The sequence below is a fragment of the Venturia canescens genome, chromosome 8 (genome assembly GCF_019457755.1).
Source record: "Venturia canescens isolate UGA chromosome 8, ASM1945775v1, whole genome shotgun sequence".
NCBI classification, from domain to species: Eukaryota; Metazoa; Arthropoda; class Insecta; order Hymenoptera; family Ichneumonidae; genus Venturia; species Venturia canescens.
Genome location: NC_057428.1, coordinates 17,985,494 through 18,001,391, shown reverse-complemented (window position 1 = coordinate 18,001,391; position 15,898 = coordinate 17,985,494). Strand labels below are relative to the sequence as shown.

The window sequence follows — 15,898 nt, the reverse complement described above, 5'->3', positions numbered from 1 at the left end:
TAGCCGGGTCGCGGCTCCGAGTCCTTTACAGAGCGTTTCAGAGCGTGGGACTTTTTTTTCAATTCTCGACTCAATTGTTTTTCAAAGATTCGCTAATCGATTTTCCCATCGATGGAGAAGTCAATTCTATTTTTAACTACGCGAAGATTCGATGTCTCAGAATTTTCCAATACCATCCAGCCAGTGGTGATTATTGTTTTGTTGCTACTAAGGGGGTCCTCCTTTAGAAAGTCAAGAAATCAATTGTTTTCGGGAATTTTTTTAGCATGGAAATTACTCACCATAGCGAACTTTTCGGTACGGTTTCAAGCATATTTCAAAAGCACAAAAACATTTTTTTCTTATGAGAAATACTCATTTGCACGTGTGGCTTATGCGGCAAGTCCCATTGTCGAAGTTTCTCGGCTGCCGACAATGCGGAGATCGTAATTATTGTCTGCAACCAAAATTCCAATTTTTTTTTCCATTTTCATATATATTTTGCTTCCACATGAACCTATAAAAACCCGAAAAAATTGGGAAACGCGTTTTTTTTTCAAACTCGCTAAAAATATAGAGTTTCACAATTTTTTCGGGTTTTCGTAGGTTCATGTGGAAGCAAAATATATGAAAATGGAATAAAAATTTGGAATTTTTGTTTCAGACAATAATTACGATCTCCGCACTGTACACAGCTGAGAAACTTCGACGATCAGACTTTGAGCTTAAACCATGTAGAAATAAGTATTTCTCACATGAAAAAAATGTTTTCGTACCTTTTAAATATCCTTGTAACTGTGCCGTTTATCCTAAAAACATTCCCGTAGACAATCGATTTTTTCGACTTTCTAAAGCAGGACCCCCTTAATGTGAAAAACTAATTAGCCTCAATAGCATTTAATAGCGCTCGCGTTTCATTTGTTTGTCGTACTAATATTTTTCTACAGTTTCACTTTGGTCCAATTTCACGGGTTTGTATGTGTAGAAAGAGTGAATAATCTTGACCGTGTAACTTGCCGCTGTAAAAGTCATTGCCATTTTGTACGTCCGCCACGTTTTTCGCACGCCTAGAAAACCTCTTGGGAAAACGTAAAATCCTAATTAGAGATGCGTGTCGCGTGAAGTACGCGTTCGTGAGTCTAAGAGTCGAGGCAAATACTCGTTTTGCTTGTCCACGTTTGCACCATCAATACATTCGCAAATACCTCGACTAGTTTTTATCTTTTTTTTCCTCTCTTTTTTTTACTGCCTCTCGTGGCACTCGGACGAACTATAAACGATTTTACGATTTCGCGGGACTCTCCGTGTCGATGATTTTTCACTCGAGTCCTGCTCGCGAACCCTTTTTTTCAATACCAGAAAGTCTGCGTAGAAAGTCGTTTCTGTTAAATTATTGGGTGCGTCACACAAGAATGGCGGGGCAATAACAAAAGACCGTTTGAATATTTCCAAACGTTTCTCAAGCCGGGGATCAGATTTCCATAAACGAGGATAATAAATAAGAACGGAAATTCATAAAGGAAACGATCCTTAAATCAGTCTTCAGAATCCTCGAATTGAGTGAAAAAAATGGTGAAAAAAGATGGTTGAACCGTCGATTGAGACGTTTCTCGCGTTCGACAACCTCGAAGGCCACGCGTGTCTCGTTTCTCGAGCCCTCGAAAAACTCTGACGATGAGAGAGCTCAAGTTCGAGGTCTCGCCAAAAAAAGCGGAACAGAAAAAGCGGTTTCGTTCGCGAGAGCGATTAAATTGGGCGAGAGTCAACTTCGGTCAAACCTCGGCCACTCACCTCCGACTTTTATGGGCGAGCCATTGAGTTACGCAAACGCACAGAAGTGCTATAACGTTAGCGCCGAACGTGAGGATTATTTGAGCGTGGGCGAGATCAAAATATCGAAAAAAAACGTCTTGGCGAGAAAAAACCGAGCAGTTCCGTTGTCATAGGTTGGGGACCAAAAGTTCAACGACACGACAAAAAAGCGAAGAGCGTTGCTCCAGTGGAGTCAAGATTCGATCCTCCCTCCCCGACCAATTTTCTGGCACGCTCGCCTTCGATATCGTATTTTTGTCACGAGTTTGTAGAATTTCCTGGAAACTGAAAAAGATATTTCATAACGTGTTCGAGCTCATTGCGTCGAGCGATGAGTTATTTGCGGCATGAGCTTTCATGAAAAATGAATTTCACACGCAAAAAGCCGAGTGCGTACTTCGCATTTTTCCAGCTTTCTATAGTTTCACCGGCTCTCGTCGTCACTTCTTCCCAGTCATCCACGAACAAAGGCCCAACGTTTTCCAATCGCTCGTAAAAACGTTCGAAACATCTTCCAAAAATCACTTTCGAATTTCAATGATTAAACGAGCTATTTTCATCAACGACTCTTCGTTGATCATACAAAATGCTGGAAATAAGAATGAAAAAAAATCTCAGAATCTGCACTCCGCCGATGAAAATGATTCGGAAACGTTTTTTTTTTTATTAGCTTTTCCTCGAGCTTCGAGTAACGCTGAAAATTTCTATGACCACAAAAGAATGTTCGAATGGGATTTTCAAGTGTCGAGATTTACGAGGAGCGAGAGGCCAATTACCGAATAATAATAACTGAGTGTGCGACACTGTTCAGACGACTTCATTGTCCTTACTGGCGCTCTTTTTAATTTGATTTATAGTTGGTTGTTTTTTTTTCACGATCAAACGCACAACCGGATCTCAGTACGCCACCTGTGTGTGTGTGTGTGTCTGTGCAACGCTCTTTCTCTCGGCTGCCAGGTGTTCGAGGAACTCTTGACATCGTCTCGTTTACGATTCGAGTGCGAAGATGAATTTCCTCGTGGCGATTCATGGGCTGCGATAAAACTGCCCTCTGCAGTCGTTAATATCAATCATTTGAGCTGAATAAAGATCGCTATTTATTATGCGCAATCAGAGAACGTCATTGTTGGTAATATTCAACAACTTTTTCGTCTCATCGCCGTGTTTATCATATTATTATGATCGAATTCGAAAATTAGCACTTTGAGGAATTTGGCAATGAAATTTATGGGGTTTTCGTAAACTCTTGTTCGTTGAAACTCCGATGGATTTTTTTTCAAATTAGGTCGATTGAAGATGAGGACAAAAAGCTTTTTCTTGTCCCACTGATTCTCATTTTTCTGCAATGTTTTATTCATGTGCTTCCCTCGAGTCTCAGCTTGCACGTTCCAGCTCGATTTCTCATTTGAATTTCAACAGTCGTACTTCACAAATGTTGAAGCAAACTTCAATTATTTTCAGTTTTATTAACAAATATGGCAACGAGCCCGTTCCTCAGAGATCGTTATTTCCACACGCACTCATTTGCCAAGCTGAATTCCAGTTTTCTAAACAGTCGCGCGCGCGCGCGCGAGTCGTTCGATTCCCAAGGAATTAACCAGTACAAGCTTCTTCCTAATACTCTCGAGATCGTTTTTTCTCCTCTCCCGCATTGCGTCACTTTGGATGATAAACTTGTGTGAAACCGAGTGCAAGCAGATGTTATTTTTGTTGGAGGTTTTTGGACGAATTCCAATTATTCGTGGGCTTCATTGTTTCGAAGCGCGAGAAGCTCGTAACGCCGTTGACTTTTCGGTTGATGCAGCTTTCCTTTTCACCCTTCACTTTCCTCGATTTTCACTTCTTCGGTGCAAAAAGTCTCCGAGACGCTCGCCTCTTCTTCGCAGTTCTCTGGCGATGCGTTCGCAATTGCAAAAACCCCAAGCGTATCCATATTAGAGGAGATTCTTCGCGAGTGAAAAAGTGGCTAAGAAGAAATTGAGTGAGCACAGAGTCCCGAGTTTGTCACTATCGTGTTTCTCAACTTGTTCCATTTCTTACATTACTCTTCACCTCTGCTTCTTCAGAGTTTTCTCTTTCCCCTTTTTCTCCTGCTCCTCCCTGGCTGTTCTCCGTACCTCGAGCGAGCTCGCTCCACTTGAAATTCTCCTTTTTACGGATCCGAGTTCATCTCGCGATCTGATAAAAAAAGTGCTTCTAATGTCCTCGAGTGCGGTTTTTTAAATCAGGGGCTCCATCTTTCCCACACTCGCTTTAGTGCCCCTCGCTTTTTCGTGATCGCTCTCCTGCACTTGTTTCGCTGGATCTTTCAGTTAGAACAGACCAGCTCGGTCCAAGGTCCATCGATTCCACGATCACGATTAAATTCATTAATTTTCTCATTTCATTCCAAGACTAATGTACATTTCGAATCCATCTTGCACCTCCATAAAACATCGATTTCGCTAATAATCGTGATAAGATAGTTTGAAATAAAAGTCAGGCTTCCTCGTAATCGCGTATGTTTCTCTCGCTGGACGTTCACGTGAATTCTTCATTCCTCAATGTGGATACGGTCGTCCGTGGCTCAAGTGGCTTGTAATGTCCTCATCAGCGATCTTCACGCGCCGCAAGAAGAAAGCTGAAACGCCGGTTTTGTTCGGAGCGAGGGGGAGGAAGAGAGGAGGGCACACGCGTGTATGCGCCGTCCTTTCAGGCAGCCTTTTCGCGTCTTCTTTTCTCACTGTGGCTGTTTCTAGTAGTATACTTTATTTTCACGAATTGAGAATATTTCGACGAGGTTGAATTGAGGTCGGAGTGAATTTAGGCGGCGAAAAAGAAGGTACGACGTTGCGGAAGGAGAAAAGAGTCTGAGGAAGAACCGCGGGCGCGAAGCGGCCGAACGTCGTGTCCGGAAGGCGTTTTTCATGACGTTTTTTTCGTAATCGGAACGAGAGATGTAGGATGTTTCGGTGTGTGAGCTGCGGTTCACGTGCCAGCGGCGAGAGAAATGCGCGGAGCGTTTTCTCCGGCTTTTCTAAATTCGCGCAAAGTGGCCAGCTGGTCAGAGGAACACGCGTGATTTGTTGTTCGTTTATTATTATTATTTTTATTTGGTCGGTACGAATGCTCGTGAGCCGGCAGTACCGTAAGACATTCTTGTGGTATCCGCGCGACAACTTCCGTCTCTTTTAGCCTGGAATTTTATCGGAGGTTTCTCCGCTCGTTTCTTTCGTTTTTTTATCTCTCGCGGTTAATGTTTCTCTCTCGAATCCCCCACTCGCTTGCCTCGCCGTCTCTCTTCCGCTCGTAATTCATGGATTGTCAATCCGAGATTGAGTCGTGAGATTATTCTTCTGCAGAAGATTTCTTGCCGTTAAAGTGCGCAGTAATTATGCGTCCCGCGTTCATTATACATTAAATGAGTTTAATTGAGCGCGAGAAAAATCAAGTTTTTTTCCACAAAAGTGCGCAAACTTCGCGATTCTTCAACGCTCCCGAGCTTCTGTCGCTTCGTTTTCGCCTCCACGGCTCGAAACTCTCGTTCGCTTGGGCGGATAACTCCTTTGAAACCGAGAAAATTAAATGAGTCACGAACGTATCGAGGCGCGTCGTAAATTTCATCGGCCATATTAATTCGCGCTCCAAGCCCATTTTATCACTGACGAATTCGCCCCGTAAACACATTTGGCACTGATATCATCCGAGAGATTCTCCCCCCCCCTCGTGCGTTGAGTCGCCGAGTGCATGGCAATTTGAGTTACAAGCTCCAAGTGCGTGGGCATTCTCCCGCTCGCGAAATCCTGTATCTCCTGCAAACGTAATTTGTCTCCTTTTCGAGCAATAAAATAAAGTCTTCCGAGAACGCGACTCTTTCGAGAGAGGGCGATCCGGGATCCTCATTTTTCGACGAACCACTAAATCCTCGGTTCGCATTTCCAGCGAGATTTTCCCAACGAGTCAACTTCCACGAGTAACCCGCTTATCGGGCTTTCCTTACTCTTCTCACTCGCCTCTGTGATCCTCAGAACACTCCAGTTCACAGCTCCATTAATGACCGTTAAATTGCTGGCCAACCCGTATCGAGATGATTCGTTAAATTGTACGGGAGGCTGGTAAGCAGGCGGGGAGATTTAAGAATAGGATTCACGCGCTGCTCTCGCATGCGCCCCCTGATTCTGCGGTAATTGCCTCGCTCGAAAGTGGCCCGCGGCAAGTCCAGTCACGGAATATCCGTCAAGAGACTTTGAGGATCAGAGGCCTTCGGCTCGCGAGACGCACACGTCCGGCATCATCCTGCTCCGACCACTTCTCGGATCGTTGCAGCAGCGCAGGATCGAGGGCCAAGCGGAGTCACCTGTCCGAGCTCTGAGAGGGGGGGCCCGGCAGAGGATCGATGGAGAAATCACTGTCGTGAAAATGAAATTCCAAAAGAACGATTCAACGGGGTCGGAAGTTTAAGTGCTCGATAAATTGAGTTTCAAGCGGACAAATGTTTGCGAGCGTTGGCGCGTAGCGTTATGCAATAAATAATGCGGATGGAAAAGGACGGAGGCGGGCCGCTCATAAAACGTTGCCGGATGAAATAAAACGGATAAAGATAAACAAGCGGCCGGAGCAAAGCGCGCTCCTGTTTTTAATGGCTTCCGTCCCCTGGCGCGTGTCCATTTTCCTTTTATTTCCTCTTTTTCCCTCTGTCAATGAAATCTCGGGGCGACATCCGTCCACGTGTGCAGATTATTCAAAGGTGGCTCGCGCGCGCGGACGGCGACAATCGCGACGAACGAGTTCGCGCACCGGGAATATGAAGCTCGATAGGACTCGAATGTTGCACGAAAATACGCATTTTGGGGCCATTTTTTCCTGCGGTAACTCCGAAACCATTTTTTTTCGTAAGGAAAAACATTTTTTCGAATTTCCACGCGCAGTGAAGTTCGAAGAGGCAAAAAAATGCACTTTTTTCAAGGCTGCAGGTGCACACGCTTTTTCTGTCGATATGAACGAAACTGGAGTAATAAAAAATCGATTTGACCTTAGCGAGCGACACAGCGAGTGCGCCCTCGATAAAGAATTTATTCCTTTTCCCTTTCGGAATAAAGTCCTCGGCGAGCAGGGAGGAGGAAAATATGGTACGCGATCGAGAGTGGAGCGGAGGATCGTGCGGAGAGCTGCGAGAACTCGTGGGACTTAAATTTTCTCGTCGAGGTGAGAGCTGAATAGGAGACGTTAAGAGAAATCTGAAACGAGCAGAGGGACGTATACGTTCGATTGCGTAATTATGTATATGGAAGAAAACAGCGACGCGTGCGTTGTACCCATAAAACTTTGATGCCAATGGGTCACTTGGTTACAACGAATCGGTGAAAATATGGAGACAAAAATCTATTGTAAAGCCGCGTGCAAAGCTCGTGTTCCCATGACGAGGCGGCTGCGCGTGGACGAAACGAGAGTTCGATTTCGCAGCAGCTCTAATTAATCCATTTTATAAATTTCTCGTCCCGCAGGCGGTTGACAAAACTTCCAATTCCATTTTTATTGCGAGCAGAGTTTCCGGCCTGTAATATCCGCTCGTTTCGTCAGCTATTGCGTCGTTAAATATAACGAGCTCGCACAGTGTATTACAATGGGAATAATGCGCAGGAAAACCGCCTGTCAGTTTTAGCAATATTTGAGTTATTTAAGAATGAAAATTGCGTTGAAAACTTAACGAGTTTTTGCTGAACGCTCCACCGCGGAACCTCCGCACCTTGATGATCGTCGTTTTTTTTCGAAAAAACAAGAAAAATTGTGAAAAAATGCAACTGCCATTGGCAGAATGCACTTTTGCCATTTGACGTTCGAAGCATCAATCGGCGAGGAGCTCGCTCCTCTTGTTATTGTTCGCAGGGTGTGGTGGAACGGTCTCGAGAGGCCTTTATCCAAGACTCGAGCATACGAAACTTTCCCGACCTCCTCGCTCTCCGTGTTCTTCTCACAGCACACGTGTCGAGTGCAACGCAGACGCGAGCATTTATTTATTATTTTAACTCCGAGTTCGTCGCCTCGCAGGAGAGCTCGTTGATTAACCTCTCGCAGCAAGCGCTGCTTCAATATTATTCTGCAATTTTTCCTCCCCTTTATCCCTCCCGCACATTTGGTTACGTTATATTTAACGCTCGTTTCTCACAATTAACTAGTTTTTTGCATTTTTCTCACTGCGCCTCGGTGCCGCGGAGAAGCGCGTGATTCAACCGCTTTTTTATTCCTTCTAACATCGTCATTAGCTCGTTGGATAATCCGGTGAGGTTTATGGTTCTTAGACACCGGGAATATCGATCATTAATTTTCTCCCTGCACTCGAACGATTTTTTCCATCATTGAAATTTCGGTGTCACGATATTTCTCAATCCCTTTTTCGAGGCGGTTATCTACTGCAAAAATTCTCATTGTAACGGTGAACAAAAGCTCGTGGCTGATCGATGCAATTGCAACGTCGATGGATCCCCTCAAACTTGTCGTCTCTCCACGTGCTCGAGCTCAGGACTTTTTCATTCGTTTACTCACCATTCATTTTCACTTGCTCCTTATCCAGCCGGTTTTCAAATTTCTTTTCCTTCTGCCTCCCTCGATCTATTTTTCTTCGTGTCAAACGCGATTGAATGACGTTTCCAACGAGCGAATAATTCGGAGCTTCATTAGCCATGTTATTTCAACGTTCTCGGAGTCATGTCTCGTGTTTTTATTATGTACAATTTAGTTATTACGCTGATGGATTCGTGGAACGCTGTTTTTTATTTTCCCAACGTCGACTAATAATCGCGCGGGTTTCTACTTGATTGGAGAATCTCTGCGTGCACGCGAGTGACCGAATTCCGAAGTCATCAGAAATACGATTACTGACCTACTCGCTATTTTTTGTCCAGACTCGAGCTCACTTTTTGCTTCGACATCCCGCATTTTTCATTGCCCACGAGGATCGGTGATTATCGAAATTCGTGGGAAAAATGCGTCGCCTCGATGTCGAGCCTCGAACCGTTTGGAACTTTATTTCGTTCGCTCAATCAATTTTCAGTGAATTTACCATTTTTTCTGCTTCGTTAACGAAGTCCCGGCTGGAAATTCGTGCCTGCGGAGATCGCTCTTCTCCCGATCTTATAAAGCCTCCTGAAAAAAGTTGACTTGCACGATGTACTAATAGAGATATTCATAGCATGAGAGTTGCCAGCGTGGTGCAACACGCGACAACTCGGGAAGCCTATTAAACGCAGGAAATGAGGCAAGTGAGTCCACGCGGGCCCACAAAAGCAAGTATAACGGGAGATCGAGCCCAATTCCGCGACGCGATGACGATTCCCAGCGCCTCCTTCGTCGCGGGGCTCCCGAGCTAGAGTTTTCGAGATTTCCTACATTTTTTCTTCCCCGTCATTTTTTGTGTCATTTTTCTCCCGCGACTCCAGGAAGCAAGAATTTCGTTAATTCGCGTTCATCCGCCGCGATGCGCCAACCAAAGGAGCGAATTGGCCGCTGCAGCAGGCAGTTTTGCAACGAACAATTGAAATTGAGTACAATGCGCCGCGAGAGCAACTTGGACCGCGCGCCTTTTTATTCGGACGTTTTTTTAAATCCGCCATAAGAAGTTGGGTGTGTAGGAAAGTCGCACAGGGGATTAGGAGAGTCCGAGACGATTGTTGTGCGAGAATAATGAACCAACATCAAAAGTAGCAGCCGGCGCATGTCCTTTTGCGAATACGGGAATGGGAATAACGCATCGGCGCAGTAGTTGTGCAAGGGGCTTGTTCCTTTCTGATTTTTCTACACAACCTGGCCGCACATTCCACAAAAAGAATAAATAATGAAACGCCACGAGAACAATCGGACTAATCTAATTGGACTGCTCTTATACAACGGCGATTATATAATAAATATGCAAATAATTGCATAAGTTCATCGACGAAGGAAAATCGACTGAATAACGAGAAAACAACGGAGGCCCAACGTGGACGAAGATCGACGAAATATTACCGAAAAAGTGTCAGTGCGCTCAGAAGCGACGGCGTCGGCGAGCTCTTTCGTTATTTCTGTCCCAATAAATTAATGTATTTGTCCGCAGCGCAGGAGCGCCGCGAGTCACCGATTTCATTCCATATTCGCTGTATTTGGAGCGCAACTTAACTCGGCCGAATGTATTTCGAGTGCGTATCTGCAGCGGAGTAGTTAAGGTGTGTATTAATCAGACATTGGCAGAGTCGGTTGAGACGTCCGCGAGGAGGTTTGTCGGGCGTTGTGCCGCGCACCTTGTAAGTGTGTTTCATGCCACTTTCGCTTTCGCTAGACGCGCGGTTCTCAACGGACGACGATGGCAAAGACACAGTTGCGGGATTAGCTCGAACGCGGCAATAATGTTGCGAAGAGTTTAAATCGACGCGCGCGGAGCAGAGCAGCCTCTTGTTCTCGCCACTTGTCCATCACGTTCGTGCCTATAATCGTAGCACTCGTTCACCGGGCTCAAGGTGACGCAAGTCCAAAGCTACACATTTATTATTATTATTGTCCTTTTCGTAGCTGCGATTTTTGTTATTATCGCGATTAAATTGTTCTCAATGGTCCCCACGAACGCGTTGTTCTCTGAAAGAAGATCCGCGTGCGCGGCATTTTCATTTTGACTCGCCGTGTGTGGAATTTACGAGGATCGTTTCGAGCACCCGTTTTTTTAAGGTCGCTAGTCACGCGGGCGAGAGGAAACCCTAGGAAGGAGGAGGGAAGAAAAAATCTGAAGTTTTCTTATCTAGGCAAACCGTGCGGACGAATGTACACCGATCCGTGATTAAGCAATCGGTTAATTGTGGGTTTAACGCCCCTCGCACAAAACGTTGTGCTATCTGGTTAAAAAAACGATCGGGCAGATACGAAATGTCGCTTCCCTCGTGCATATTTGTGGCTTGGGACGTGACATAATAATTAATACTGTTAGCGAGCGTGTTGTAGAAAAGGATAATTAAAAAAAAGAGCATGGGGAAACGATGGAGAGAGACGGAAAGAATCTGCGTCTCAAGGCACTCGAAGTGGTTCCTTTCTAACGCTGCATTCCTACGCCTGATATAACACACATTTTTATGCCATTTATCATGCGAGCCAACTGTAACGCACCGGCCGTTTATTCACGTCCCAGTGACAAGAGCTTTTTATGCCGCTTCATTTTTTTTCTCCCTCGAATCAAGGCTGCTGATACACAATGATTAACTTTCAGACACTCGTCGCGCTCGGTGGACGCGAGATTCGAGAGCGGTATAGAAACCCTTCGAAGAGCAGGCCAGCTCGAAAAACCAGAAATATTCGAAAGAGCTTTTCCAGTTTGAGGAATTATGTAAATTCAAATCTTTGCGATTCGAGTTTCCTAGAAACTCGCGAATTCTCAACGCCCTCAAAACCGCGAACGCTTATCGATCGTTCAACCGTAAATCTCGTGATCTCGTGTCGCATAATTCACAAAACAACAACGTTTTAATACGAACGATTAAAAAATTAGAAACAAGAAAAACGGCGTAGAGGAGAAAAAACTGGAAACGAGATTGGCTCTCACGTGCCTCTTATCTCAACAGGTCCCGTGATTCGATCGATTGTGAAACTCCTCGCCCACGATATGTCCGATCGATTTACACTTTTTCTTAACCCACCCAGGCACGGACACACGTTCATATAGACACTTTACAATCGAACGCAGCATGAGTAATGCAAAACAGGTATCCTTTCTAAAATAGTGCGCGGATTATTAGCGATAAGATAAATTCGACATCGAATTATTGTCGAATTCCTGGTGCTCGATAAATATTGAACAATCTAATCTTTCGATATGCAGCCCGAGCATCAGATCTGGATTAAAATCTCAGCGAAATAATGTATGTTAATTAAAACCGTTGTGGCAATCTGTTTAATGCGCAAAACTTTAATTAATTCGAGTCAGTAAATATAAATGAATTTTCAATGTAAAATTACCTGAATAAAGTGGATTGAAATAATGACGAGAGAGGAGGCAGAGTACGACGTTGTTTAGCATTTTTGAAAACGATATTCAACTTGAATTGCCTCGAAACGTACAATTTAGCATTCCCATTACTTCGATGCAGATAAATTTGTATTTTTATTCGTTTTCTTGATACTCGTAATAAAATGATTGTTACACTCCATAATAAATAATTACAGATTGGCGCGTGCATCGCATTGCCGCTCTCAAAGAGGCATTATTTGATTCTCAATAACTCTCTCAATTTCGCTTTCAATAGCGCGCGAGTGAACTCGGACAAGAGAAGAATTTCTTTAACCGACGATTTTATTCTTCTGTAATTCCACTGCTTCCCCGCGGCCTCTGGTGCCCCTGCCTATTCGTCACGATCACGCAGTGTCTATATATTTCTTTACACTTTCACGATTACGCCGTGGCACGACCGTGACTGTTCGGTTTTTCTTTCTCCTCGCCAGACACTTTACGCTCTGTTACAGTTCCCATCTACGGGATACGAGAGAATCGCCGAGAAGAGATAAGGAAAAAACATTCGGCTATTAATATTTCATTTTCTAGCAACGCTTACTAAGCTCACGTAATTCCATTTTCGCTGTGCGAATTTCTTGCTAAACTCGAGCGAACAATTTCTTTCGATATTTCAGCAGCCTCGAGTTTCTGTCGATTCGCTCGTTGTCGGATTTGATATTTCTTTTGGGTTTCTTGCGAGTTTCATCAAAATTTGTCAACGAACGCGATCCTCTCACCTCGGCCAGGTCTCGAGCATCATTTTCGAGGTTTCATTCACTCTCGGAGTATTGAAAAAGAAACAGCTAAATTATGCATTCCTCATTCGCATGTGTAATTATCTTTCATTGCGGAGGTTTTCTTGTCTCTAATAATAACGGTTGCACCGCACCTTCAATCTCTCCTTTCTCCCGGTACATTGGCTCGTCAATCTTTCTCTTTTTTTTCGCTCCCGATCGTCTCTTTCTCCCCCCCGGGAAACTGTCGACACCTTTGCTCGCGACGTATTTATCAAACGCAGAGTCACTTTGGTGCGAGCCACGTTTCGAATTAGTTCCATTTTTTAAGTTTCTCAATGCCCCCCTCGATTAATCAACCGCAAGTTTTGCACCGACGGTTCTTGTGAAAGACTGAAATCTCGAAGAACAACGGGCTCGGAAAGATCGACGATGAAAAATTAACTGAGAAACTCATACGCGCGATCAACGAGGGAAAAAACTCGAGGAATTTCCATTTCCCCGTCATTTTTCCCTCCTTTTCTCGAGCTGCTGAATAAAATTCATTTATTCGTACGCAAGTAACGCTCTCTATTGACCTTTCTCGAAAGCTCGCAAGTGACAAATTCAATTACGATCGAGCCTCGAGATCGATCGATCGTGCACCAATTCCAAATCCATTAGCAACGATTTTCCTGCCTCTCAGTCAAACATCCCGGAGACTGTGCGTGTCTCCCTCTCGAAAATTGCTTATCGTTGGATTCAGCCTCCCGGCTATTCTCACTCGCGCCTCGTCCCGGCCGTAGCGGGTGGCAAACGACTCCCAGTTTCCAGTGCACTGGGCGAAAAAAACCGAAAAACGGAACGGAGTTGATTCGAGTGTCGGTTGAAAAAATTCCCCCGGCCGCGTTCGTGCCCCGAGCAAAATCCGCAGCAAAAATCCGGGCTCGGGCCGCTGGATTTCTGTCCTTGAAGCGTGAATCGCAGCACAGACGCGGGCATGAGGAATCGCGTATGCGAGAGGAAATCCCCGGCAAGAATCTGAAGAACGGAACCAGTTGCCGAGCCGGCAAGTTCAATGACGCGCGAGCAGAGCCCCGGAATAAATGCGTCGACGGTATTCTAGACGCGGAGCATCGCGATTCTGTCTTCGTTCGAATAATCATGCGCTGACCGACTTTTTTTATGGCTCTGAACTTGATAACAGTGAAAGAAAATAGTTACGAGGATTTATTGAATAATTATTTACTGAATAGAGCGCCATCTGCGTTGCTGATTTCCTAGCAAGCTCTCTCCGTTTCCACGACAATGTATCTAATCGTAACGAAGTGAAATTCGGTTTTCACGTGTTTTTTCCAAGCCGCTTTTTTGTCAATGGAAAAGCAATCGTGTCTGGAGCATGATAAACGGTTCTGCGTTCGCCGGGACGCCTCTGAGCGTGGATACCGTTATCGTTCATAACCACACGTATATGCCGTGGCAAAAAAGAGGGAAGAAGAAGCTTGTGATAAATCGACGATGCGAGAAGAAAATAGAGAGGCGTGTTCTACGTCGATCTATATGAAATGGAACAAGATTGAAAAAAAGCACGGGGGAGGGAGCAGTGAATGACATTCGGGAGGGAAAAAATCGCCGAAAAACGTGGGAAACGAGAGCGCGCTTGGGAAAAATTGATTTGACGATGATCGAATCTGGGCTTGACTCGAGGAGAAAAGGAGGAGGCGAGAAGCGAATAGGAAGATGCGAAGGACGGTCGAGGAAGGCCGGTCAAACGAGAAGTAACGGCCGAGTCGATCTATGCAACGGTGCAAGTGGAAGGAGAAGAAGAGACGAGGAAGGAAGCGAAGGAAGACTCGGCGAGAATAAGCGCGCGCGCTCGAGTAGTCGCGGCCTGCCGATGGCAGAATCAACTAAACTGTGCTACGAAGGCGCCAAAGAGAGAAGAAACTTTCTAAAGTCATTTTTTGCATCGGTTTTTTTCGGTTTAACTTTTTGACAATCTGTTCACCGAATAATCGGATAAAACTGAGTTTCCTTCGTTCATTTAAAACGTACAAAAACCCGAACGTGTAAAAAGCAATGTCGAGCAACGAACTGTAAAAGGCAGTCTCTCTGGAAAAAGTGAAGTTTGATTGGGAATTTGGGAGCAAAAGAAATAAATCGAAACTCACCCTTCTTCCGTTTGGCACTGTTGGAGACGCGAGTCCCATCAGCCGATTGAGCAAGGACGAGGAGAGCAGCGATAGCTGCGACGAGAAGCGGACGAGAGCCGCCCGAAGCGGCGAAGAACCTCATACTGGTTCTCCGTGAAAAAACTTTGGTGAAAACGCGCTCCGGTTGATAAAGTTAAACAAAAACGAAATAACGTTGCTCGATCCTCGGTGACACTCGCAGCCGGCGCAGGGGCACTTCGAGAAAGGCACTGGATGAGCGATAGAAGCGACGATCGTTTGATCGCGGAGTCGGTGGCACAAGAGATTGAAGAAACAGTCCTCGTGGACGAGGAAACGCGCGGGCAGGGTCCCCGGAGCCGCGGTTTAAGACCGCGTGTGAATGGACGAGAGTCTTGTGTACTTGTGCCCGGAGAGCAGCTCTCTTTGATCGTTCGGCACAGTGGCCGAGAGAGCTATGACGATGTACTCTATAACACACTCTCCCGAGTTCTCTTGGAGTCGAGAGCGACGTATAGCGCCCACCGTTTCCCTTGGCCTCGCCAAGGAGTTAGACAGGAGTAAAAGCAGCAGCGGCGGCGGTGGCGGTAGCGGAGGCTAGTCGCGCAACATGCTAACGGTGTATGGAAGTGATCACAGGAGACGGATGGGAGTCCACCGAGAAGGATTGTAAACTTCCCCGGGGGGGATTCGACGATGCGGCGGGCTCGGAGTCGGGAGCGTCGGCGGGCTCGGAGGCTCTCAAAAAAGTGCACAGAAAGGGAGAGAACGAGGAAGAATAGGGCGACGCGAAGAGCTCGAAGGGAGGAAGATCGAGGGCGTTCAGCGCGAGCACAAACAACCACGAAACTTTGGAGTCCAAAGTCGCTCAAAGTTAAACACGAGCCGGATGAAAATCACATTGAGACCAGCCATATGGATGGGTCCAACGCGAATGCACGGTGCTATTGGAAGCCACTGAGGGAACTTCGATATTCAGCTCTTTTTGTTCCCTCCTTTTCGAAATATTGTTGCCGATCCGATGTCTTTGAGACACTCGAGACACGGAAGGTTCGAGCACACCTATTTAATACCTATCGGCTCCACCTCTCTACTTCATAATACCATTGGCTCCTGGCCCAATTCCCCCTGGCCCAATGGTACACTCTCTTGAGCATTCACCTCCTTTTCCAGACCCATGAAGGAACCTGACGAGAGTGCGAGACGGAGAGAGAAAGCGTGGGAGAAAGAGAGACTCG

The 15,898-nt window shown here is 45.6% G+C and overlaps 1 protein-coding gene across 1 annotated transcript in view; it reads right to left on the bottom strand.

The window, feature by feature from the left end:
- LOC122414852 (laccase-2) overlaps positions 1-15,675 on the bottom strand; it is a 32,228-nt gene extending 16,553 nt beyond the window's left edge. Inside the window, exon 1 of the mRNA XM_043426454.1 lies at positions 14,661-15,675. Coding sequence (XP_043282389.1) covers positions 14,661-14,784 — 124 coding nt within the window. The 5' untranslated portion in view covers positions 14,785-15,675. The remainder of the gene's footprint in view (positions 1-14,660) is intronic.
- Between the last annotated feature and the right edge of the window lie 223 nt (positions 15,676-15,898).